The sequence below is a fragment of the Zalophus californianus genome, chromosome 9 (assembly GCF_009762305.2).
Source record: "Zalophus californianus isolate mZalCal1 chromosome 9, mZalCal1.pri.v2, whole genome shotgun sequence".
NCBI classification, from domain to species: domain Eukaryota; kingdom Metazoa; phylum Chordata; class Mammalia; order Carnivora; family Otariidae; genus Zalophus; species Zalophus californianus.
The window spans coordinates 92,967,322-92,993,738 of NC_045603.1; the positions used below are offsets into that span (position 1 = coordinate 92,967,322).

Genomic DNA, 26,417 nt, shown 5'->3' on the forward strand with positions numbered 1-26,417 from the left:
GATTCAAATCCTGACCAGGCCGCACATTGGTTTTCGACCTTAGGAAAGTCATTTAACTATTCTGGGTGTCAGGTTCCTCCTTTTTTAAAATGGCCATAAAATATGTATGTTTAGTGGTGTGAGGAGTAGTGAATGACATTTGTAAAATACTTGTCGAGAAACAGGCACTCAACGAACGGTAATGAAATTGGTTAGGAGATTTTGACTGGAAGGACCCAGTGAGCAAAGCCACGCTTGGGGAAATTGACGTGGAACTTGTGATTAAAACTGATTAGAGGAAAGGAAGTAGTAAGGAGAAAACTAGTTAAGATGGCTTTTCATTCGTCTAGGTGAGAGGTAATAGAGTGGAGGGAGAGACAAACCAGGATTATGTCGGTGGAGATGCCGCTATCAGGTGTCTCTAGGGGCGGGGGCTACAGAGATTTTGAACCGTGTCTATGCAGTACGTACTGGAAGTAGACCTTAGGGTGGAGAGCCAAAAAAGCTCGAGAGGAATCCAGAGGCTTGGAAGTTTGGCGCCCAGGTACGTGAGGGCCGAAGCCGGCGTGGATGGGGGCCGGCGGGGAGTGGGGCGGGATGTAAAAAGTTCTCCACCACAGCGGCCTAAATCCCGTACGCGGGAGAATCTGTGTCCAGGCCCCGCGCAGTAGTCAGGCTCCGTAGAGGAGGAGGGGCCGGCGGAGGCGGGGCGAAACCGCTCCTCCGCCCCGCCCGCCGAGCCCCGCCCACCCCACCGGCCGCGCCCGCCCCGCCCGGCCCGGCCGACCTCCGAGCGCCTCGCCGCGGGGCGGAGTCCGAAGCGCCAGCCAGCCGACCCGGCCTGTTTGCCCTCGCCGGCCTTGAAGCCCCGAGTCTGCAGGTGCGTTCGGAGCGCCGCAGCCGCACCATGCTGGGCGTGATCAAGAACTCGCTGTTCGGGAGCGTAGAGACGTGGCCTTGGCAGGTCCTCAGCAAAGGGGGCAAGGTAGGCCCGCAGGGCTGCCGAGGACCTGAAGCGGGGCCGCGCTCCACACACCGCACCCTGATCAGGGCTGGAGCGGGTTCTGACGGGCAGGTGGGACAGCGGTATGCCCCAGAATGTGCGTTTTAGCTTCTGCGGGAGGCGCGGCCCTCCAGTGCCCAGCACGTGAACTGGGAAGGAGGAAGTAAAAGGGAAGTACGGAGCAGCGGGCTGAGGGCTCTCCTGGGAGGAGGGGAGACAAAAGAGGAGAGAGATCGCTTTAAGAGAGGAGTCCCGGGGGCGCCTGGGTGGCTCAGTTGGTTAAGCGACTGCCTTCGGCTCGGGTCGTGATCCTGGAGTCTCCGGATCGAGTCCCGCATCGGGCTCCCTGCTCGGCGGGGAGTCTGCCTCTCCCTCTGACCCTCTTCCCTCTCGTGCTCTCTCTCATTCTCTCTCTCTCAAATAAATAAATAAAATCTTAAGAGAGAGAGAGGAGTCCCGGCGTGGCGATAGAACAGCGCCTGTTGAATGCATTAGTTCATCTAAACATCCTAAGCATACTGAGCATTTGTTTGCTGAGAGCCCTTCGGGTGCAAAAAGACCGAAAACGTGCTCGTCCTCAAAAAATTCCCAACTACTGGAGAAATGAGTATAAAAGAACAAGATCTGTGCTCCACAGAAGTAAACGTGCAAGGGAGGGACTGCAGGGGGAGAACCGATCCATTCTGCCAGGGGCTGATGAGGGGGACTTCCCGGAGGAAGTGTCTTTAGCTGGGTCTCTGAGATGTTAGGAGGGCACAGAAAAGGGAAGAGCAATGCTGCGCAAAGGCCCAGAGCCTTAAAATGGTATGCCGGCCAGTGGAACTCCCAGAGTTGGGTTCTAGAATACAGGATGGGTGAAGAGGGCATAACTACTGTATCCCCCCAAATTGACATCAGTGCTAACACAAGCAAATTGGACTGCCCCCTGAAAACAAAGAGTCTGCCACTAGATTATAGTCTCCTTGCAAGCAGGTACTTTGTGCCTTTTGTATACTCAGCTCCCTGCTCAGCACCTTATATGCTAAAGGACTGTGTTGTCTGGGGGCCGGTTTCTGGTACTTAGTGCGCTGATGGTCAGGCAAAAGCCCTCAACCAGACTCTACTAGTCTGGACTCTTCACGCAGCCATAACCAGAGGCCGGTCACTTCATCTGTCTGTCTCTGAGTTCCCTCAGCTGCAGGCCATGGAAATGAGTGAAGCTGGCAGTGTTAGACTCTAAGGCAAGGTGGGGACTGAGGCAAATGCGAGGGAGAGCTCAGGGCCCCCTCTACAAAGGGCAGTCATGTTGCTGTGCAGGGACATAAACCAGGGTTGCCAGATTTTTAAGGAAAACCAGAAATCCAGATTCTTCCTGTGAACTCTCCCAAGTTAAAATTAATGTATTCAACAAGTAATTATTTGTTGAGTGCCATCTGCATACCAGTTGCTCTTACAGGCAGTGGGGATAAAGCAATGGACAAAACCAACAAAAACTCCTGTCTTCATGGAGCTTACGCTTTAGTGGCTAATGCACAAGTAAACAGGTCAGATACATCGTTATCAGATGGTGATCGGGGCTGTGAAGAAAAACAAGAGGGAAGGCAGAAAGGAATAGGGAATTTGAGGAATGAGCCGTGGTTTTGAGTAGGGCAAATAATGTCAGTTTTACCTGTTGGCAACTGCCTACCAGTGTTCGTAAACTGCCGGCCACGGGATCTGTCTGTGCTGAGACTGTGCCTTTGTGAGGTGTGCACGCCAGTCTGTGGACTTGGCCCAGGAATGTCTAGGATGCTTTTTGGCCCTAACGCTTAAAGAATCCCCGTGTTACCAACAGCTCCCAGAGAGCTCTCCTTTCTGTAGTGGAATCCAGCTCCCTGGGTCTTTTTGGGTTAGTAGACAATTGCCAATGCAGGGTCTGGGCTGTTCTGCGACCTGTCTGTTCTCAGATCCCCTCCCTCGCCCATTCCTGGGTCTCGGTCTGGAGTCTGGAGTGGAGGCTGATTCCAGTTGCCTACTTCCCAGGCTCCGATGTCAGACAACTCGCAGCAAGGTTCACCCAGAGAGAAGCGCTAGCGGGAGCAGAATGGGAAGAAGGTGTTTCTCCCTCTCTTTCTCTGAACTGTCAGGTCTCTGGCACCAAGAGTTTCTCTGTAGCTCCAGCTCTTTCTAGACAGGCCACCATGGTTCTAGCATCCAGCGAGTGATCCAGGTATCTGGAGAATCCTCCCTCTACCTCTCCTAGGGTGCTCACCAACCTCTGGGTTGCTTCCCTGTTCCCTGTTGGGCATCTCAGCTCTTCTGTTATCTATGAAATAAGTTTCTTGGAACGAGGTGCCTCTGTTCAAAATACTCTAGCAGTTTCTGTTTCCTGTTAGACCCTTAGTGATAACAGTGTCACCTGCCACTGATTCAGTGCCTCTAGGGATAAATACAGTTCCCTGATAAGCATCTTCCCTCAACATTCGATGGGAATATGGCGCCATATGAGATATTGCTACCAGGCTGACGCAGATCTTTTAACCTGAATGATCTCAGTTTCTGCAGCTGTAGAATGGGTATAAAAATATCTTTCTCATCTACTCCCAGACTAATTATAAATATTAAATTTTTAAAAAACATGAAACTGCTTTGTAAAGTCATGCACCCTACAAGTGTAGTAATATCATTATGTCAGAACTCATCTCAGCTCCGCTTTTGCTAGCTGTGTGGTCACAGGCAACTTACTTAACTTCTCTGAAGCTGATCACGAGAGGAAATAATAATTTGTGTCTTATAAGAATCTTTGGAAGTTTAAATGAGATAACCAGTTATAAGTTGTTCAACAAAATACCTAGCACTTGGTTGGGTATGGTAACAGTTAACTTCCCCTTAGTTTCACAGGTAATTTTGGGTAAGCTACTCAACCTCCTAACCAGTTTGAACCCTGAAATTCCTCAACTATAATATGAGAATGACAGTGCCTATGTGACAATTACTTAACTATTCAAAGATACTTATATGCCTTTTTTAAAAAATATACAAATTCAGGGGGTTATTATTTTGAAGACAGACTCTCCCTGAAATTATCTCTCTTGCCCCGGATAGCGTCTGGGTCAGGAACTGTTGTCCACTTTCTTGGGCCAAGATAGATGGCAGACAGCGGGCCCCGTGTAGCTCAGGTTCGGGTTCACCAGATGTTCAGGACTGATTGTGATGGGGAGGTCCATGCTGCTGCGGAACTTATCAGGCACCTTCCACGTTGCTTCGGGAAGGAGGGGGGCACACTGTGCTCTGTGTTGGATTAGGTGGGTCTTGTGAATGCTCAGAGCAGGACTGATATGAATAACTGACATCTTAATGGGATTTTTTTTCTAGGCTGTGCATGCTGTTAGGACGGGTTAGGACCCGACAGCCCAGGTTTGAATCCTGGCTTACCACTTGCCCACTGTAACTCCGGCAGGTTACTTAACCCCCTGAGCTCCAGTTTCACCTGAAAATAAAGATTAAAACACTCACTTCTTCACAGGATCATTGGAGGGATTACATGAACACATCCATGCAAAATATTTAGAATAATACCTGACACATAGAAAGTACTGAGTTAGGTTGGCTATTATTATTATTATTATTATTATTATTATTAATTTTCTTAGAATGAAAAAGCTGGCTTCCAGAATCAACATGTATACCCAGCCCAGCAGGTGGCAAAGAAAAAAACTGACCTTGTAAAGGACCTTGCAAATCCCATAGCAAGAGGCACTGTTGCAAAATCCCTGTCTGGGGGGGCGCCTGGGTGGCTCAGATGGTTAAGCGTCTGCCTTCGGATTTGAATTTGACCAGGGCTCCCAGGGAATGTTGAAAATTGGTGTTTGCGGCCATCGGCCAAATCCTCATCTGATTGGAAGCATAAGCTAGCTGGATCTGGGGCAAAGGTGGGCTGTTATTATGTCCCATGTGACAAGGACACACACTAAAGACACTAAATTTGAAGAATCAAACGTGTTAGCTGTGTTAACTTAGGTGCTTTTTTTTTTTCCTGCGGAAATAGAACTCTATTTAAATTCTGCTCCCTAAAGGACTAGAGTAGTTTTGTAATATCCATTTCTCAAACCTAAATCTTCACAGTGATCCAGTGGTTCAAATGAGAGTTTATGGACATAGATGCTATCAAATCAGATGGGACCTGCTGTCATACCACCTTAAGACATTGTGAGTTTGCTTTCTTCCAGCATAGACATAGTTAGACTAATTGCTCATCTGTCTACCCAGCCATGTCTATTGGTATTCCTTGTTCTTAGAGTAGAACCGGGTTTTACTCCACAGCCTCCTTTTCCACAAATACTCCTAGTACCTACCATATGCAAGATGCTAAGAGATACAGTGGTAAACACAGACAGCCCCCGACCCCATGGGGCTTATGGTTGCAGATGGAGGTTAAACACATTATTATTCAGTTATAATTACAATAACTTCTGTTGTGAAAGTCCAAGGGGCTATAAAAAATATCATGGGAACTTGGTTTTTGTTTGTTTGGTTTTTTTTTTTAATTTTATTTATTTATTTATTTGACAGAGAGAGACACAGTGAGAGAGGGAACACAAGCAGGGGGAGCGGGAGAGGGAGAAGCAGGCTTCCCGTGGAGCAGGGAGCCCGATATGAGGCTCGATCCCAGGACCCTGGGATCATGACCTGAGCCGAAGGCAGATGCCTAACGACTGAGCCACCCACGCACTCATGGGAACTTGTTTTAAATGAGGATCCTCTTTGAGGATGTGACTTTTAGGTTGGGACTTTTGGGATTAGTAGGGGTCCATCAGGCAGGGACAGGAAAGAGATACTCCAGGCAGAAGAAGAGGCAGGTACAGAGGCCCTGAGGCAGGAATGACCATGGCATTGAATGAAATAGCAGAAGGCCAGTGAGGAAGTGCTCTGGGTGTGGCTGGCAAGGTAGGTAGAAGCTAGCTGGTGCCTGGACCATCTGGGAGAGGTTAAGAACTTGGTGAACGAGGGCTTTTAGGTAGGACATTAATTAACTTGTCAAATGATACAGAATGCTCTGTGTATGTTCCCTGGGCAATCTCAATTTCGTTCACAGCTTTAGTTACCCCTTTTGCTGATGACTCCCAAATTTATCTCCCCATGTCAGTCTCCTGCTGAGCTCCAGGCCCACATGTCCAGCTGCGCAATGGATAGTTTGCTCATCTGTAACAGGAGGCAGATGAACTGATAGATATGAAGGGGCCCTTCTAGCCTTAGTGTTCTCTGCCTTTGGGGTTCATAGGAAGGAGGGATCACTCAAGAAGAGGAGGTGGAGTTGAGCCTTACAGACTGGCAGAATTATGGGGCGCCTGGGTGGCCCAGTCTGTTAAGTGTCTGCCTTTGGCTCAGGGTCCTGGGATTGAGCCCCACATCGCATCGGCTCCCTGCTCAGCAGGGGGTCTGCTTCTCCCTCTCCCTCCACCCCCCCCCCCCCCCGCTCATGCTCTCTCTTGCTTGCTCTCTTTCAAATAAATCAGTAAAACCTTTAAAAAAAAGATTGGTAGAATTATCATGGGGGCCTTGGCTCTCTGAATCAAACTAGATTCCTTTCTCGGCAGCCTTTCTTTCCTTGCTGTGGACCCTCTGCCTAGGGAAGAGGCTGAGAGCACAGATCACCTATACCATCCTCAGAACTCCTTTCTGCACCAGGACCCCTCCCACTCAAAATCCCACATTTGGATCACAAAGTCCTTTGAACTAATTTTGGGTAGATGAAACTGACTTGCACTCAGCTCACCCGCGGGGGAACGATGGTTACAAAATCCTCCCTATGGCAGCCTAGGAGTTTTTCAGGGGTCTGGCCCCAGCCAGAATCTCCAGCCCCTCTCTCCCCAGCCTTTGCTCTAGGCCCGGTGAAGCACTTGTATTCTTCACCTGCAGCATATTGTTCTTCCCCTTTGCTCTTGTACATCTATGGTGCCCGCTACCTGAAATCACCCTCCCTGAACTATCAGAACATTTACTACATCATACGATAATTTCATAATCTTTTCACCACCCCACTAGACTGCCCTCCAAATCCATAGCACCTGTCAGAGGTTTTCAATAATATTTCCTCAATAAATCCATGCACAGTGACTGAATGTCCAGTTGGATGATCTATAAGCATCTCAAGGTCAGCCTGACCTAGCCAAGCACATCAACACACACCCTGCCCCCCAGAATAACCGAAGTAGGCCTCTTCTGTGTTCCCATGCTGCCCTGCCTCTCCTCTTAAATATATCATCGGATTATAACCCGGTTTCCTGGCCACTTCTATTAGACCACACCCCTCCTGATGTCAGAGACTGTCTTTCATCAGTATCTTAGCACCTGGTACAGTGCTCAGCACATAGTAGAAACTCCATTGTTGGTGGTTGAATGAATAAGAGAAGGAAAGAAAGAATGAAGGAAAGAGCCAACCAGCTCTTTTCTCCAGTGAGAGCTTGTCATTGGTTTCTCCATCTGTGAGAGAATAAGCCACATTCAATGACTTTAGATGCCCCTCTTCGGAGTTGGACACAGGCATACAAATGTCTATCAGAAAGAACTAACTCAGTAGCTAAAGGAAGATACTTAAAAGCGCTCGCATCATCCCCCATATAGTACAGAGTCCTGTAGTTAGCATTAGACTAGGGTTTGGAGTCTGGAATTCTGGTTCCAGCGTGACCACTTAGTAGCTGTGTGTTCCTGGGCAACTCAGTCCCTCTGGTTCTTCATTTCCTCTCTGGGAAAATTAGTTTGATTGGATGAACTTTAAAACCGTTTTCAGGCTGCAGTTCTGTGAGTCACAGAATTTTAAACTCAAGTGGCAAGACTCAATGGGACCTCAAATGAAGGGTGAGTCTAGTCTCTGCTCTGACAGAGCCAGAAAGAGCAAAACACTCCAGGTTTATGCAACATGGTTTGCTACTGAAGGCCCTTTGGAAATGTGACACTTTCCAAGGGGAGGACCTCACAGCCATCCTCGGAATTAGTAGCCACAGTGGACTTGATTTGTAGCCTCTTGATTCCCAGTTTGGTGCAATTTCCCCTGCCCCACGTGAAGGGAAGCTGATGAAACTGGCATTCAGAAACCTTTCGGATTTCCCGGGCCCCTTTCTCACTATTCTTTCATTTTGCATTACCAAAAAACAATAGGTATTTTTTTCATTCTAAACATAAAATTATAATGTAAATGTACTTTTTCAGACTATACAGACCTCTTAGCTCCACAGTCCTACCCACCTCCAGAGAGTCATTCTGTCCCCTTGGGATTTGAAAAGCTTCAATCTAGGATGTCACAGGAAGGCCTATTTGCCCAGCCAGGGTGGCCAAGTCCTCTCTCATGTGTCTATTTTTCATAATCATTAGTAAGAGAGGCAGCTCCTTAATCAATAAATAAACACCCATTGAGCATCTAATTTATGATGCTCCATGGCATAGTTCTCGTCCGCAAAGACTTTATAGCAGATTTTTCAAACTGCACCAGTGTTCCGTTACCAGATAGCAAAATCAATATAGAGTACGTCTTTCTTCTTTTAGTAGAGTAGAATAAAATTCACTTGAGTAGAGTAGAAGTCAACAGGAAAGAAAGAAAAGGTTAGTATCAGAAAGCCTCCCCTCCATAAGGGTAAAGTATTATTTTGTGAAACTTTGTTTCAATCATGTGTATGTTCTTGATAAGGCATGATGTAAAAATGCATTTCTTGTTTTGGAGCGTGATTCTTTTTCAGGTTTGAAAAACACTGGCTTATAACATATGTTCAAGGAATACGAAATTATATCATATGAAATATCGAAGGACAAGGAAGAAGCGGGTGATGGAGGAGGAGGGCTGCGTGGGTCCATAAGGCAAGGGATAATGACCTAAGGACAGAGACTCCCACGGAGAGTGGTCATAACGGGCGGCGGTGGGGGGGGGGGCGTCCTACCAGGGAGGAAGGCTTTGTGGGGGAGTGGCACTGGAGCTGAGCGTTCAGGGGGAGTGGGAGGTACGATTTAGCGAGATGAGTTGGAATGAGGAGTCAAGTCTGGGAGTACAAGTGAAGAGAACAACTCTGATTCTTTTTTTTTAATTTTGTGAAAATTGCCATGGGGATCTTTTATTTTTATTTTTTTAATTTAAAGTCAATTAATTAACATGTAGTGTATTATTAGTTTCAGAGGTAGAGTTCAGTGTTTTCATCAGTTGCATACAACACCCAGTGCTCATTACATCACGTGCCCTCCTTAATGCCCGTCCCACAGTTACCCCATCCCCCCACCCCCTCCCCTCCAGCAACCCTCAGTTTGTTTTCTATAGTTAAGAGTCTCTTCTGGTTTGTCTCACTCTGATTGACTCTGATTCTTCTTGACCTGCAGCCCTGCTTCTAGAATGAGGCTAATCCTGGGGCCTTTGAGTTTGTGGCATTGTTGCTGGATCTCTTTCTTTCCACCTTTCCAATTTTCTTCTTCTCATTTTCCTGGCTCTCCTGTCATTCAGATGTTGGAGTTCCTGGCTTGATCCTCTGATTTCTTTTTCTGTTTTCTACATCCTTCCTTTTTACTTGACTTCCTAGAAGATTTCCTTCAGCTTTATCTTCTGACTTCTCCCCTGAATTTTTCATTTCTGTTATATTTTTAATTTCTAAGAGCTCTTTGATCTCTGAACATTGTATTTTTCTAGCATTCTGGGGATGTTCTGAGTGGCTTGGGATGCAATATTTTCTCTTATCTCTCTGAGAGTATTGATGATTTGAAGTTTTTCCTGCTGACTCCACATTTGTAAGAAAGCCCAGAATCTTCTTCTCATGGCCCTTCATACTCCTATTGTCTCTTCTACCCTGTCACCATGCCCAGGTTCGTTATGGAAAGTTCTTTAGCCGTTCTTATGACTGGGTCATTACCACTTATTCTAGAGTAATCACAGGTTGCCACTTTTAATCTCTTAAGCATGTATATTCTGTTTCTAGGAAGATGTCTCCTATGAGGAAAGGACCTGTGAGGGTGGGCGCTTTGCCACAGTGGAAGTGACAGACAAGCCTGTGGATGAGGGTCTACGGGAAGCAATGCCCAAAGTCATAAAGTACGTGGGAGGCACCAATGACAAGGGTGAGTATCCCCGAGGGGTGTGGCTCTGGTCTCAGAGGCAAGCTTGCTAGGTCTCATGTCATCAGGGGAAAATACAAGGAGGGGCCATAGAGCACCTGTCACCACCTGCTTCAGTAGCATGTGAACTTGGGCTGTGTGCACAAGGACACTCTAGGGGGACCACACCGACTTCATCCCAGCCTACCCCTCGCTGTGTGGTACCCCTGCTCCATATCACTGACGCATGCTTCTCTCCCCGGCATGAACATACACCCTGGGGGTTTTAACCCTGTAGTGCTTATAGTATCTTTGGATTGGTTGACTGAGTGAAGAAAGCCAAGTCACAGAGCCAGGCCAGCTTCAGACTTGAGACCTCTGCCTCCAGGCTGGACATTTCTGCCCAGTCCCCCGGTAGCTCAGAATCTGCAGAGCGCTGAGGCTCAGTGACTGATGAGTATGGCAGGTCCTCGGCTCTGTCCTGGCAAATGAAAGGTCTGAGAATTTTAGGGGGTCCCACTCTTAGACATGGCAGTCTGTGCTGGCTGTGCCCCCATTTTTCAAATGATGGGCCCAAAGTTTCAGTGTGCCTGCCAGTATGTAGACTGTATTTAAATATGAATTTAACTCTAAAGCTGTCTAATTTGGACTGCTCTTTAGAATCAGTGCCAACCCAAAATGGGTCAGAAAGCGAGGTGAAAAAAGAGATAGGATGTTTAGTTTGTAGGATATTTCTCAAGCTGATAATTTAGAAAGTCAGAAACTGGTTTTAACCTCAGTAACATTAGTAGCACCAAAGTAATCAGGCTTTGGATGATAAGGCAACCAGTAGGAGGTCAGGAAGAAATCTTTTCCTTCTTAATACTGTTGTAACTTTTTTTTTTAAAGAATATATGTATAAAAATGATAAAACTCAGGGTGCCTTGGTGGCTCAGTCGGTTGAGCATCCGACTCTCGGTTTCACCTCAGGTCGTGATTTCAGGGCGTTGAGATCAAGCCCCACGTCAGGCTCCATGCGCAGCACAGTCGGCTTCGGATTCTCTCTCTCTCTCCCTCTCCCTCTCCCTCTCCTTCTGCCCCTCCCCCCCAACAAATAAATAAATCTTTTTAAAAAATCTTTTTAAATGATTAAACATTAAAGAAAATCTTGAAAATAACAAAACAGCACCCCTGATCCATCTTTTTTAATACAATCATTGTTGTCTTCTGAATGTATTTCTTTAGGGCTTTTTAATAGGCCTTTAAAATGTAATCATAGTGTTTGTGCAATTGTATATCCTTCTGTTACTTATAGTTACTTATAACTATTTTCCACTATTGCTAAATAGTCTTCTTAAGCGTAATTATTGATAGCTACACTATACTGCACGATGTATAATGTGTCTAATTTACTTAGACATATTCCCTGTTTTGAACATTTATATGGCTCCCAATCTCTCACAGTTATAAATTTTGCTTCAGTGAATATCCTATTACCGATAGCCTTTCCCATATTTTGGATTACTTCCTTAAAATTTATATTTAAATAGACAGTAATTAGAGGGGCGTCTGGGTGGCTCAGTTGTTGAGCGTCCGCCTTCGGCTCAGGTCACGATCCCGGGGTCCTGGGATCGAGCCCCGCATCGGGCTCCCTGCTCCGCGGGAAGCCTGCTTCTCCCTCTCCCACTCCCCCTGCTTGTGTTCCCTCTCTCGTTGTCTCTCTCTGTCAAATAAATAAATAAAATCTTTTTTAAAAATTTAAAAAAAACTAATTAGATACTGAAATATTTACAGTCTTGTTATATATTACCAAGTAATTTTTTCCAAACGAGTTGAGTCACTATATTCTATTTCCAATATATACAAATAAGAGGTGTTTCGTATGTATCTGACTATATATTTTTAACACCTACAAGGTTTGTTAATCAATTTCAAGAACAAAACATACTGTCTTGGAGGAAGAATGAGACTAGCAGATCTTCCACAGTCCTGAGCAAGTTCTGTCTGTAATACCCACCTCACTCTGTGGGTTTTTCTGTTTTCAGGAATCGGAATGGGGATGACAGTTCCTATTTCCTTTGCTGTGTTTCCCAGTGATGACGGCTCCCTACAGAAGAAATTAAAAGTCTGGTTCCGGATTCCAAACCAGTTTCAGAGCAATCCACCGGTTCCCACGGATGACAGCGTTAAGATCGAGGAGAGAGAAAGCATCACTGTCTATTCCCTGTAAGGAGATGATTCTTTAGGCATCCAAGGCTAACACCTGATCTCCATAACCACTCCTTGACCATCTGCAGTGAGCATTTGCATTACATTTATATTTTATTCCAGTTTTATTGGGATCTAATTAACCTATAACATTGTATTGACTTACAGTGTACAACATATAATGCTTTGATTATATAAATATTATGAAATGATCACAATAAGTTTAGTTAACATCCATCATAGTTACAATGTCTTTTTCTTGAGATGAGAACTTTAAAGATCTGCTTTCTTAATAACTTTCAAATATACATGACAGCATTATTAACTAGAGTCACCTTGCTTTGCATTACATTCCCAGGACTAATTTATCTTATAGATGGAAATCTGTACCTTTTGCCCACCTTCACCCGTTTCTCCCACTCCCTGCCGACATCCTGTCTCTGGCAACCACCAATCTCTTCTCTGTATCAATGAGTTCATTTTTTTTTTTAATTCCACATATAAGTGAGTGTGTATTTTCCTTTCTCTGTCAGGGTTATTTCACTCAGCATAATGTCCTTAAGGTCACCCACGTTGTCACAAATGGCAGATTTTCTTTCTTTTTTTATGGCTGCCTAATATTGCTTCATATTTACCACATTTTTATCCATTCATCTCTTGATGGACCCTGAGGTTGTTTCCATATCTTGACTGTTGGTGAATAATGCTGCAGGGAACATGGGAGTGCAGATAGCTCTTCAAGATAGTGATTTCATCCCTTTAAAGAATTTTTAAAAAAAAAGAAGATAGTGATTTCAATTCCCTTGGATATATACCCGGAAATGGAATTGCTGGATCATAGGGTAGTTCTACCTTTAATTTTTTGACAAACCTCCATACTGTTTTCCGCAGTGACTGCCCCAATTCCCATTCCCGCCCACAGTACATGAGGGTTCCCTTTGCTCCGTAGCCTTGCTAATACTTATTTCTTGTCTTTTTGATACTAGCCATTCTAATGGGTGTGAAGTGATATCTCATTGGGGCTTTGATTGGTATTTCACTAACGACGAGTGATGTTGAGCATCTTTTCATGTACCTACTGGCCATGTGTATGTCTTCTTTGGAAAAATGTCTATTCAGATCCTCTGCCCATTTTTTAATCAGAATGTTTGGCTTTTTTGCTATTGAGTTGTAGGAGTTCTTTATATATTTTGGCTTTTAACTCCTTATCAGATATGTGATTTGCAAATATTTTCTCCCATTGAGTAGGATGCCTTTTCATTATGTTGATGGTTTCCTTTGCTGTACAGAAGCTTTTTGGTTTGATATAATCCCATTTTTTTATTTTTGCTTTTGTCGCCAAAGACAAAAAATTGTTGCCACGACTGATGCCAAGGAGCTTACTCCTTATGTTTTCTTCTCGGAATCTTATGGTTTCAGGTCTTATGATCAAGTCTTTAATCTATTTTGCATTGTTCTTTGTATATAGTGTAAGATAGAAGTCCAATTTCAATCTTTTGCCTGTTGCTGTCCAATTTTCCAGACACTGTTTATTGAAGAGACTGTTCTTGGCTTCTTTGTTGTAAGTTGGTTGACCATACATGCATGAGTTTGTTTCTGAGCTCTCTGTTCTGTTTCATTGACCTATATATCTGTTTTTATGCCAATGCCATACTGTCTTGATTACAATAACTTTGTAATATAGTTTGACATCAGGAAATAGGCTTCAGCTTTATTTTTTCTCAAGATTGCTTTGGCTATTTGGGGTCTTTTGTAGTTCCATATAAATGTTAGGTTTGGTTTTCTATTTCTGTGAAAAATTCCATTGGAATTTTGATGGAGATTGCATTGAATCTGTAGATTGCTTTTGGTAGTATGTACATCTTAACAATATTAATTCTTCCAATCCATGAGCATGGAATATCTTTTTCATTTATTTGTGTCTTCTTTAATCTTCTTCATTAATGTCTTATAGTTTTCAGTGTACAGATCTTTTGCCTCCTTGGTTAAATTTATTCCTTGGTATTTTATTCTTTTTGATACAAATAGGTTTATTTTATTTATTTCTTTGTATTATTGATGAATTAAGTTACATACTGAGTCCTGACAATTTCTCATTTCATTTTCTTCAGTTTACAGCACACAAACATTTGCATTATGTCTGAATAAATACTTTGCCAGTTGCCAAATTGATGTGGATAGACTATCTCCACAGCTTAAACTGAACATCTACATTAGCCACAGTAGGGTTCTGGGAGACTCAGGGAATATGAAGTCAAGCTGTTGTTTGGGGTCATGAATACATAAATGAGTATATGAATATATATAGGACTTGGGGGCCCTCCTTTTTACCCCATGCTCCCCTTGAATGCCAAAAGGGCAGGGAGTATTTGCCAGAACTGGACTGCCCACCCCCTCAGTTGCTCAGTGTCCACGGTCCTTTGAGCAGAGCACACAGGCATCCTATATCCATTCTTATCCTGTTTCCAGAGACCCATTTGGGGTTGTGTTCCTTTTGACTATAGAGCATTAACAGGTGCAGATGGTTGCATGGTTTTATTCTTTGGGCCCCAGCCTCCCTTCAGAAACCAAGTCTCTTGTAGAGAATCAGTGACTCCCCATTTGTTAAAACCCTACTTTGTGACAAGCACTGAACCATGTACAGTCACAGACCAGGATCTTTTCAAGTATTAACTATAGGTGTGGTTTTGGTTCTACTCTAGAACAACCTGAAGAAAAATAAATACACAAATAATCTTGTACTGAACAGTTTTTGTCCGCTCCCAGGCGCCTCCCAACCTACTTATTTGGCTGCCTTGCCCCAACACTGCTACCTGAGGGTGTGGCTTTTTCTGGAGCTAACACTAATGCTGGGAACGTGAGCTGGGCTGCTCTGGGCAGTCGTAGGCCGGGTGACGCACGCCCCCCAGAGGACAGTGAGTGTACTGCAGCCAGCCGGGACGCGGCCCTCGAACCTCCGAACCTCCGGCTCCTCTGCTCCACTCATCATTCAGACCTCCCAGCCTTCACTACAGAGGCTGCAAAACTCTAGGTAAAGAATATCTTTCCCAAGGGCAGGGACTAGGGTGGGGAAGCGAGGTGGCTGTAGTACAAAATTTAAGGAGGCACCCACTTTCACAATTGTCCAAGTGCAGGATTGGCACCCCAGAGTGAGTGCCTCCTTAAATCTTGGGTGCCGTGTCTCCACTGTCTCACCCGCATTCCTTCTCCCTCTTCCCCATGTGTCTTGGGAGGCAGCCTGGGGCACTCTAGTGAACAAGTCTATTTTAGTTTGAATCCCACTCAGCCTCGCTAAGACAAGTTTCCCCATCTGTTAAGTGCCTATAGCAACCTACCTCATAGGACTTCTACTAAAGAGTATCTTTCAGTAGTTACTAAGATGCTTCTGTTTTTACAGATGACTTAATGTGTGTGACCTGTGGGAGGTTTCAGTAATTATTTTTTCCCTTCGCCCCTTTTGATTTCATAAGGAATGAGGTCGACGTGATTAAATCAGTTCACGTAAGCCTCCAAGCAGATGGGGCTATTGTTTTAGCAGAGCCAGGGTAATGAGCAGGTCTGATGGTTTTCTTTGGTCCTTAACTTTTTAGTATGGAAATTCTCAAACTTATAAAAAGATAGAATAAGATAATGAGAGGCGCCTGGATGGCTCAGTCGTTAAGCGTCTGCCTTCGGCTCAGGTCATGATCCTGGGGTCCTGGGATCGAGCCCCGCATCGGGCTCCCTGCTCAGCGGGAAGCCTGCTTCTCCCTCTCCCACTCCCCCTGCTTGTGCTCTCTCTCTCTCTCTCTGACAAATAATTTAAAAAAAAGAATAAGATAACGAGACCCTATGGAACCCATCACTCACCTTCAATGATAATTACACTCAAGGCCAGACCCTGTGTCATGTGTACCCTCACAGCTGCCACCCAGCCCCTCCACTGGGTTATTCTGAGGCGAATTCCAGACATTATATTTTCATCCATAAATACTTCAGTGTGACTACTAAAGACTTTTTACAAATACAATCCTAATGTCTTATTACTCCTAACATTTTTTCAGCGTGTCATTAATGTTATAATAATAAAAAATGTCCAGTGTTCAGATTTCCCCCACTACTCTGATCATTTGTTTTTAAAGTTTGTTTGAACCTGGATCCAAATAAAATCCATCCATGGCCATTGGCTGGTACACCTTTTAAGCTTTTACTAATCTGTAGCTTTTCTCTCTACCACACCTTTCTATTTTTCCGGGCTGCTTATGGATCATTTGTCCTACTGTTTCCCATAGTCTGAATTTTGTAGACTGCCTTTCCACGGCGTTTTAACATGTCCTCTGCCTCCGGCATTGCCTGTAAGTTAGCAGTTAGAACCAAAGGCACGGGCAGCTTCAGGTTGGCACCTTCGGCCAGGATGTTTCATTGGTGATGTTGTATACTGCCATGGGCGGCTCATCCCGTTTGCTTGCCTCTGTTTTTGTGATGTCAGTAACTGTAGATCACCTTACCTAGATGCCTTGCTTCATTTGAGTTTGTAAAATGATCATGTCCTCCATTTTTCCTTCACTTATTAGCTGGCATACTTTGATAAAGAGAAACCTCCTCTTGTCTGCTATTTGGTTTCCCTGAGAGGGAGTCACAGAAAAAAAAAAGGCAAGATACCTTCTCGTTAGCTTGTTGCCTTCTCTTGCCTGTTTTCAGAAGAATGACTTCATTCCTGAACATGCTCTGCAGGGAAGGTGGCGTTGGTCTCTGTTTTTCTGAGGCTCAGTATAAACGTACGAATTTAAACATAACTGATGTGTTTCAGTTCTGTGCAGTTGTTCTTACTGATGCTCACATTGTCCTATCTTTGGCCAGTGGGAGCCTCTTCAAATTGGTTTCCTAGTCCTTTTGATAGGACTCTAGTACTCTATGGTAGCTTCCTTGCTGTCTGGTGTGACATGATGTTCTAAGCACATCTTGGCATTTCTTGCCCTAGAGCTGGAATTAGCCATTTCTCCAAGGAAGCCTAGTTCCTTACGGTGGGACAGGGTATCTCTTTAAAAGGTACTATTAAAGTCAGGTCTGTGGAAGTTTCCTATTAATTCTCTAAAACCTAAACAGATGGATGTGATAAATACACTGTCTAGCATGGCTCTGTGAATGTTTTTTGAAACCTAACCCATGGTCTTAAATTAGCATGTGTTATTCCTCAGCTAGCCACTTGGTGTCACTGCACAGTCAAATGTGCATTTAAGAGTCCCTTACTGTGGAAGGCAGAGTGAATGAGGTAGTAGAAGGCAAAAGTACCATTTCGTATACACATAAGTGTATTTGCATTAGATGGCAAAATTAATTCTAAAATGAAAGGCTTGCCTCCTTAATTCAGGCTTCCTTTTGTATGACCTCATGGAGAGATGTTCAAAAGGGATGATGCGTTTATTAGTGGTATGTATTACCAGTCAATGGATAGAAGGCTAGGAACGAATAACACTATCAGAATCCTCTTAGTAGTCACAAGAGGCAATGGAAGTATCCTCACACTTGTATGCGTGGCCATATTCTAGGTCCCTCTGTGTTCCCTAAAGGCCACTTAGGTTACAGCTCAGCCTCCTTAGGGCACTGCGGGAGTGCCCTGGGTTCAACAGAGACCAGGGGCAGGAGAGGGTGATGGTTTTAGCGAAATGTCTGGCCAAAAGGAAAGAGTTGGAAACAGGGAGTTTGTTGTCGGGGTAACCTATGATCCAATCCTAGCTCTCCTGCTCAATGGCCGTGGGACCTTGGGCTTTCTGAGCTTCAGTTTTCTCATCTATAGAACAGAATGTATGACACACTGTTGTTAGGGTCCCGCGAAGCGTGCGTGTGATACAACTGTCAGCCACAGGGAGCCTAGGGATGCCGCTGTTGTTGTCCCCTCTAAATGCCCAGGCCCTAACTGAGGCCGCTGGCGGCTTGGGAAGCTCAACCTAGAGAAGGAGAACTTTGGAAAGAACTGCTAAGCCTCTAGGGTGTTCCATATAGGAGAGCTATAGACCAGTGTTAGCCAAGTTCCTAGATAATTCCAGCGCCCATCTGTAATCACAGGAGGCTCTGGCCACGGGGGACATAATACGGTTTTGCCTCCTTGGTCTGCTCAATGCCTAAACTCCGTCATTTTGATTTCAAGGAGCCTCACCTGGCCATTCTATCAAAAATAGCACCCCTTCCTTTTCTATCCTCTTACCCTGCTTGATTTTTCTTCACCTCACTTACTCTCATCTGCATTATATACCTATTTGTTCATGTGTTTGTGGTTGTCTCCCTCACTCGCATATTCTTGAGGGTAGGGCCTTGGGTTATCCTCTAGTAAGTGCTCAGTTAAAAGTTAGGGAGTAAATAAGCGAGTGAAAGTCTTGGTCCTTGCCTTCTCTGTACTTCTCTTTTTCTTTTTTTTTCTCTTTTTTCTTTTTTTTTTTTTGCTCTCCTCCCTAAAGATCATGGTCCCCGCCCATAGTTTCAACTGTCACCCTTCCATCCATAAATCTCCAACCTGGCCATCTCTCCCCCTCCCTTGAATGCCTTAGCATTCACCAGACTCAACATGATGACCAAGATGAGGCCATTTACACATTTATTCATTCATTCAAGAAACCATGTATTCATTATTCACTTATTCTGTGCCAAGAATTATTTTCAGTGCTCAAAATAAAGCAGGGAACAAGCAAAATGTCCACTCTTTGAAGCAGGAAAAACATCCTAGTGGGGAAAATAGATGAGAAACAAATGTCTTTGGTATGTCAGGCCTGTGTTATTCATTTATTTTTTTAAAGATTTTATTTATTTAGGGACACCTGGGTGGCTCAGTCGTTAAGCATCCACCTTTGGCTCAGGTCATGATCCCGGGGTCCTGGGATCAAGCCCCACATCAGGGCTCCCTGCCCAGTGGGAAGCCTGCTTCTCCCTCTCCCACTCCCTCTGCTTGTGTTCCCTCTCTCGCTGTCTGTCTCTGTCAAAAAATAAATAAAATCTTTTTGTCAGAGAGAGAGCACAAGCAGGGGGAGTGGGAGAGGGAGAAGCAGGCTTCCCGCCGAGCAGGGCGCCCGATGCGGGTCTCGATCCCAGGACCCCGGGGTCATGACCTGAGCCGAAGTCAGACGCTTAACGACTGAGCCACCCAGGCGCCCCAGGCCTGTGCTACTTCAGAGATGAGGAGTGGTCTTTGCGGATGAAAATTATAGGGAAGCACATTTCTTACTGAAAAGCCTTCTGGCATAAAGTATCTACCAGTAAGATGGACAGGTAACAGGATGATGAACACTTGCCTCGGAGGAATTCAAGCATCATCTGCCCAGATGTGCAGCAGTTAAGCTGTGTAATGTGTGTGCTCAGTGGCAAGCTTGGTTTCATTTGGCACGTGTCTCTCGAGTACCTCTGACATCGAAGCCACCTCACTTCTGAGAGCCCTGCCAGTGACAAGATTCTGAATCTAAAACCTAGTTAATCACCATGTCCCCCCACAACCGGTCAGGTATCCCCCAGTCCTTTACAAACAGGTTCTTGGAAGAGGCTTCAATCACCATTTCTGGGTGGATGAGCCCGAGTCAACATGGCTGGCACTGTCATGTCTCCCAAGCACCAGCGCCCCCTGACCCCCCGGGAAGCGTCTCCACCTAAGCCTCCCCAAGGTCTCCCAAATCAATACATCAGAAATGGAACTCAGCTTTCCTCCCCAGAACTATTGCTGTGTCCTCCTGATTCTTCGTGGTTCTTCCACCTCTGCCCCTTGCAAGGTGTCCTTTCATCACCACCAGCCCTAGAGCACGGGACCCATGCCTCTCAACTTTGCCCGTGGGCCTCAGGCACACGTTAGGGTTGGGCCCAAAGTCCAGGCTGGTAATAAAATGAGACGGGGAGTGGGTAGACTTTGGGTTGGGTCCCCAAATGTTTAGCCAAGCAGCGAAGCCTAGTAAAAATGCTTCATCATGGCATCTAATCCACAACACACCCCGCTCCCGTGTCCACTTGATCTCAGGGCATGCCCCCCCAAACATGTCCACGTGCAGCATCCACTTCCACTCGCCCGGCTCCTCCTACAGCCCTTCTCCAGCTTTTCCTTAGTGGAAGCCGTGTGAGGCCAGGCATTTTTGTCACATTATTCATTGCTGACGTCAAGAAGAGATGCTCAATAAACAACGGCTTAATATCGGGTCTTCTATAATGCCTTCCCTTCATGTTCTAAGTCAGAACCAATCATTCCCTATTCCCCGCCCCTGGAACATTCCATCTGTACCTTCTACCTTCATTCTAGTGCTTCCTTCTGCTCTATATAATCTTTATGTGTGTTGCTGGCCTGACCACTACAGTTAGACCTCACAAGGGTAGAAAGACGTCTTTATCATCTTTACAGCTCTGTGGTGTCTCGCTTGGGTTTTGTGCCTCGTCATGCTCAGCTCAGTAAGCATGGTTCAGTCTGACTCAATGAAAGGCCTTCTGGGGTGAAGCCTCTTTCCTGTTGACATGCAATTATCAGCTCCTAGTCTTACACTTCTTTTGCCTAGCACAGAGCTACATGCATAGCAGACCCTCCCCAAATTTGTGTTGACTTGCTGCTTGTTAAAGGCTCAGACCATCCATTTCTCCATCTATCCCACTGCATGCCTCAACCATTATGATTTCTTGCCTCCTGGGACCAAAGCCTCCATCTGTTAGCCTGCCTCATCTCAGCCCCACAAACCTCTTCCAGACCTTTGTAGTCAGCTCCTTTTGTGTTTTTGGAATCCAAGGGGAGGGCGGGTGTGTGTCGTTCCTCGGTTCCCATAGTAACCAAAGTCTTTGTTCCAAATACTAAACTCTGACGTGGGGGGAGATAAAATACAGTGCCCTGGAGGAGAGCTTCTTTGAAGATGGAGATGGAGACTTGTTAATAGGCTTACAAAAATAATGTGTAGACTTCATGTTTGTGTCCTTTGAGGAGCTCAAAGTGCTTTACGAGAATTCTTGAAGTCACACTCTAACATGCTTGTGAACGCGGAGACTGTGGGCACTGTGTTGCCCTCCACGTACAGCTTGGAAGCTGAGGTAGGGAGGAACAGGGTGGCTTATCCCCGAACGAGCTGAGGAGCCAGCACTAGGCCTCCGTTGTGTATAGTAGGGTCATGTGCCTGGTAGGGTTTGGTTTTCTGGCTCGTTTGTGCAGTTCTGTGCTTGGGTGAGGGTGCATTGGTTAGACCGACCGTGAGGAGAACACATGAATCTGCTGTTTCCTAGCCCATTCGCTTTGCTTGTTTTCTAGTAGAAAGTTCCATGGTGAAGCAAGAGGGAAATTTTTATCTTCATTATCAGCATCTCAGTCAGCCTGGGAATAAATATTTTTAAATTGTTTTTGTTTTTTTAGTGAATTTAAGAATCCCCAGACGATGACATTCTCCATATCACTTGCTGGGTCTCTGTATTTCTCAGACAACTCCTTCTCCAGTGGCCCTTTCCAAGGCCACTTCTTCCACCCACCACCTGCGGACTAGGATTCCGAAGAGCAAACTGCTGACCCTCTGTCTGCTCACCATCTAGGCCTCGTCTCCCTCCTTACCATGATTATAGCTAGTACCTACTCACTGAAGACTCCCTGGATCTGTCGCTAGACCCACCTCCTTCCCAAATCAGGATCTCTGGCTCCAGTTCTTCGCCAGGTCTGAGGAGATTTGCACAGTGCCTGACACACACTTAGGTACACAACAGTTGTTGCATGAATGTATTTCACAGACGCACCTTCATATCAACATGGCCCCCAAACCATATTATTAACCATCCCCACTCCTCCTTTTCTTCACCCTAGCATCCCTAGCATCCCTAGCAGCAGTTTCTATCCAGAGACTTCACTGGAAATCCTGGAGAATCCTCGACTCCCCCTCTCCCTGCCCTCCCCTCGCATCAGTCACCTCTCAAGTTTACCTTTGTCCAGAGGCCTTTGCCATCTCACACGTGGCTGTTCCTGGCCTCCAGCGATTCCATCTCTTTCCCTCCACTGCCGCTAGAAGGATTTCTCCAAAACACAACCTGATCACGTCAGCCCCTTACTTTCAAAGCCTTCGTAAGTCCACCTTTGCATCTAAGATCAGGTTCAAAGTCGTTGGCATGGCATTCATGGCCCTTCCCAGTTGTGGCTCCAGTCAATCCAGTCTCCTTGTTTGAATTCCCACCACTGTCCCCTTAGTGTGTGCTTCAGGTTTCATTATATGAGTGAGTGAATGTGGAGGCAAACAGTCTTAAGTGCAATCATTTTTAGGTCTATCGACCCGAAGACCTGAAGACACTAACTTTTATTGTTTACCCCAGAATTGTTGATTTAGCCAAGGGATTGAACATATGTCAGGTACTGTGTTAGGTGCTCAGGCTACACCCCAGTGCACAAAAAGTGACAAAGATCCCTGCCTTCATGGGGCCTATATTCTACTGGGAAATTCAAACCATAAACAATGAACACAATTAGTGAATTATATAGTATGTTAGAAGGTCATAAGTGCTGAGAAAAAGAAAGAAAGAAAGAGAGAGAGAGAGAGAGAGAGAGAGAGAGAGAGAAAGAAAGAAAGAAGAAAGAAAGAAAGAAAGAAAGAAAGAAAGAAAGAAAGAAAGAAAGAAAGAAAGAAAGAAAGAAAGAAAAAGAAAGAAAGAAAGAAAGAAAGAAAAAGAAAGAAAGAAAGAAAGAAAAAGAAAGAAAGAAAGAAAGAAAGAAAGAAAGAAAGAAAGAGAAAGAAAGAAAGGGAGGGAGGAAGGGGAAGAGAGTGAGAAAGAAAAGAAAGAGCAAGGAGAAAAAAGGAAAAAGAATGGGAAGGGGGAGTGGGGTTAAAGACTCAATAGGGTTTTGAGAGAAGGCCCAGTCGAGAAGATGAGATTGTTCATCGAGCCAGCTCTTCATTGCTAGGCTCTCTTCCTGGGTTCCTGAAATTACTTGAGATCCCTGTCATGCCCCTCACCCCAGGAGGCAGGGAACTGGATGGCTGTTCTGAGCAATTGCAAAGCAACAGTAATAGCTCCTGTTTGTTGTGGGCCTACTCGTGAGCCGGCACTGTGCTGAGCAATCCGCCATCTTGTCTCCCTTCATCTTCGCAATAGCCTTCGAAGATGGATACAATCAGCCCTATTTAACAGTTGAAGGACCTGAAGGTTAGAAGAGTTAAAGCATTTGCCCAAGACCATGAGCTAGAAAGGGGCCGAGGTAGGATTGAGCACACAACTAGCCCTTTTGCCACTGACTGATGAGTGAAGGTATTTGAGGACCACTCTTTCTTCGGATGTTTGTAAAACCCAGTAGCCTAAAGAGCCAACATGGCTCATTTTCAGGGATAATAATCGAGTGTCACAGCATGAGTGCAGGATGCAGGGGGCACACAACACCTGCTCCTACATTCAACATCTGATTCGTCTCAGGCAAGTGGTTCTCAACCTATAGACGTTGTTTGAAAGTAATTCCATTGTCTTGCTGGCTTTTATTGCCTGAACAGTCTTTATCCTTAATGTCCATCCTCGGTCTACTAATCCAGTTTCCTCTCATTCGAGCCTCAGTGAAGCTAGAGTTCAACTTTCCTCATCTGCCTTATGATCTTTCTTCAATATCCTTGAACCAAGCCTCTTCTATTCCAAATTGGTCTTGGCTCTGTCTGTGTACTGTAGTGATTGTCTAGACGTTGGAAGAACCAATCCCTTAAAGAGGAAATCCTGGGTGTTTTTACATCAATAACCCTGTAATCAACATGCTGAATGCTTGTCGAGCATGACTAACCACTTATAAAAGACCAAAGCGTGACTCAGAGAACCCCACCAAAAATAATGCATTTGGCCTAATCTTGGCCTGGTGCAGATTCAGACTTTTGAGTCATAAAGCTCATTAGAAATGGGGACATATTTGACTCTAATAAAGATTTTAGTGCAACTCAGATTTAGAGTGGTATATTTAGGGTAGGCCACAGGATGAATTTTGGAGCGTAGGCAGATGATGTAAGGAGGGAAATAATCATCTTGAAAAGGCAAGCTTTATTCCTTCTCTGTCCCGACTTTCTGCCATTAAGAGAAAAGCCTGATTTAGGAAAGTCTTTTTACTTACTAGAAAAAGAAGGCTTTCATGATCTGTGCAAGAGAAGGGATTTATTAGAAGTGATTTCTTTATTTGGGACATGCTTAAAGCTTGCCAGGGGGCCTCCCAAGACTTCCTTGGGTCCTTGCCTTTGGTCACTCTGTGTTTTTAACAAAGCTGCTACTTGTCACTCATCAGTGAGTGTGATGTGCTCACTCATCAGAAAGGATCTGCCGGGGGAGAAGCATTAGCTGCAGCTCTAAGCTATAACTAAAGCCCCCGCATCTTCCTCCTTCCCCAGCTGGAGACAGAGGGTCCTGGAGGAGGAGATGCCAAGGCAGGAGAGCTAGAGAGAAGGGCGAAGGCACGGCCTAGGGGAAGGGTAGCCTACCATCACTCGGGAACATTTCAGGAAGGAGAGGGAAGCTCACACTTAGTACTTGACTGCCATATTTCAGGCTCTGCATTAGAGTTTTTCACATCCATTATTGTATTTAATGCTCATCACAACCTTGGAGGAAAAATGCAGCACATCCCAGGTGCACAAACGAGGATCTGAGGCTCGGGGTGGGGGGTCAAATCCACCCATCAAGGGAGTGGCAGATGTGCCGTCTTACTGCTCTAGCATGCTTGTCATAGTGAGAGTAGCAAGTGACTTCCTTTTTTAAAGATTCCCAGCTCTCAATAAAATCTTAAAAAAAAAAAAGAAAAGAAAAGGCACCTGGGTGGCTCAGTCGGTTAAGCGTCTGCCTTCGGCTCAGCTCATGATCCCAGGGTGCTGGGATCGAGCCCCACATCAGACTCCCTGCTCAGCAAGGAGCCTGCATCTCTGCTCTCCCTCTGCCTGTAACCCCTCCCCCTCTGTCAAATAAATAAATACAATCTTAAAAAAATCATAAAAATAAATAATAAAAAATAAAAAAGACTCCCCCCTCTCTTGGAGATCACGTCTTCCCTTAACCAGCCCCTTACTCTCTTCTGTCTCAGGCAGTTTGGTGGGTATGCGAAGGAAGCCGACTATGTAGTTCATGCCACGCAGCTGCGTACTGCCTTGGAGGGCACGGCCACCTGCCGGAGTGACGTCTACTTCTGCACTGGCTATGACCCTCCCATGAAGCCCTACGGACGTCGCAATGAGGTCTGGCTGGTGAAAGCATGAGTAATTCGCTGCACTACAACTCCCCGGATATCTGTTTCTGTGTCTGCTTCCTGAGAGGAGAAGGGAGCACAGCTTCCAACTGTGTCTCCAGCTCCACCAACTTCCCTTCAAAGCCGTGTGCTGCCAGTTTTATGAAATACGCATATTCCGTCTATGCTCTCTCTCCTGGTAGGGGCTCAGACAGCCAAGATAGACAGCATCCTCCGAACTGACTTAGAAAGTTCTGTGGTAGATGAGAAAAAAATCCAGCAACATTTTCCCAGCTATCTGGGTCACTCAAAACTGATCCTTAAAAATGATTGAACCTGTATTTTTGTGGTGGAGGAAAAAATGTGATTTGTGCATGATCTTTCATCTGTGATTCTTGCAAGACCTTTGTCTGAAAAGAAACTGAAAATAAAGATCTTTGACTTAAACAGCTGAGACAAATCCAGAGTATAGTTATTTCCAAGACTGTACAGTCTTAAAAATAATATCGTTATAAGTACTAATGGTGATGTTTACTGTGACAGGAATCCCATATTTAGTTCCAGAGTCCTTCAGAATATAAAACCAGAGATCCCGGGGTGGAAGGATATGGACCAGATGCTTGAACATCCCCACATCACAGACATTTACCGCAACCAAGTTGTAGGGATTCTACGATCGGAAGTTGAGGATCCTGTTTGCAGTTGTGGTCCACGAAGGGTTCCAGGAGGGACAAAAGTAAACCAAGGGGAAAAATCATCACATTCTGATAGACGTCCCTGGAGGCAGGAAGTCCGCTTGCAGGATTTATTCGTGGGGATAAGGTGAGGTGAAAAAAAGCTGAGGTCCAGTTTCATGAGCTGAAGAAGAACATGCTATTTGACCTGCAGAGAAGGAAAGGGACCCCCCAAGGCTGTGAGGGGCAGGTGGGAAGGTAGCTGAGCTGGAACAGAATGTGTGGGTAAGCAAGAGGACAGAAGAGCCAGGCAGGTTACAGGGCACGTGGAGAGTATGCTGATCCTCCCGGGTGCACCAAGGCCCTGCCCTGTCAACAGCCTCCCCCCTTTCCCGCCACCCTACTCCCACCCCCG

At 45.4% G+C, this 26,417-nt stretch overlaps 2 protein-coding genes across 5 annotated transcripts in view; both read left to right on the top strand.

The window, feature by feature from the left end:
• Positions 1-750: 750 nt before the first annotated feature.
• HEBP1 (heme binding protein 1) lies at positions 751-25,784 on the top strand. Its single transcript, XM_027595688.1, has 4 exons — positions 751-964; positions 9,892-10,030; positions 12,031-12,211; positions 25,188-25,784. The coding sequence occupies exons 1-4, from the start codon at positions 887-889 to the stop codon at positions 25,357-25,359; spliced, it is 570 nt and encodes a 189-aa protein (XP_027451489.1). The 5' UTR covers positions 751-886; the 3' UTR covers positions 25,360-25,784.
• The window catches only part of GPRC5D (G protein-coupled receptor class C group 5 member D), a 38,565-nt gene continuing 24,216 nt past the window's right edge, over positions 12,069-26,417 (top strand). For 2 of the 4 annotated variants that reach the window (XM_027595683.2, XM_027595687.2), the window contains exons 1-2: positions 12,069-12,281; positions 14,960-15,224. The gene's annotated coding sequence lies outside the window, so the exon portion shown is untranslated. The remainder of the gene's footprint in view (positions 12,282-14,959; positions 15,225-26,417) is intronic. The other 2 variants (XM_027595685.2, XM_027595684.2) reach the window with 2 other exon arrangements.

What these genes read in the sequence shown, in the direction of transcription:
- HEBP1 (XM_027595688.1), top strand. Translation starts at nt 887, where the DNA reads ATGCTGGGCGTGATCAAGAACTCGCTGTTCGGGAGCGTAGAGACGTGG. An exon ending in GGGAGGCACCAATGACAAGG is followed by an intron (nt 10,031 to 12,030) that starts GTGAGTATCCCC and finishes TTCTGTTTTCAG; the next exon opens with GAATCGGAATGGGGATGACA. An exon ending in AGCATCACTGTCTATTCCCT is followed by an intron (nt 12,212 to 25,187) that starts GTAAGGAGATGA and finishes CTTCTGTCTCAG; the next exon opens with GCAGTTTGGTGGGTATGCGA.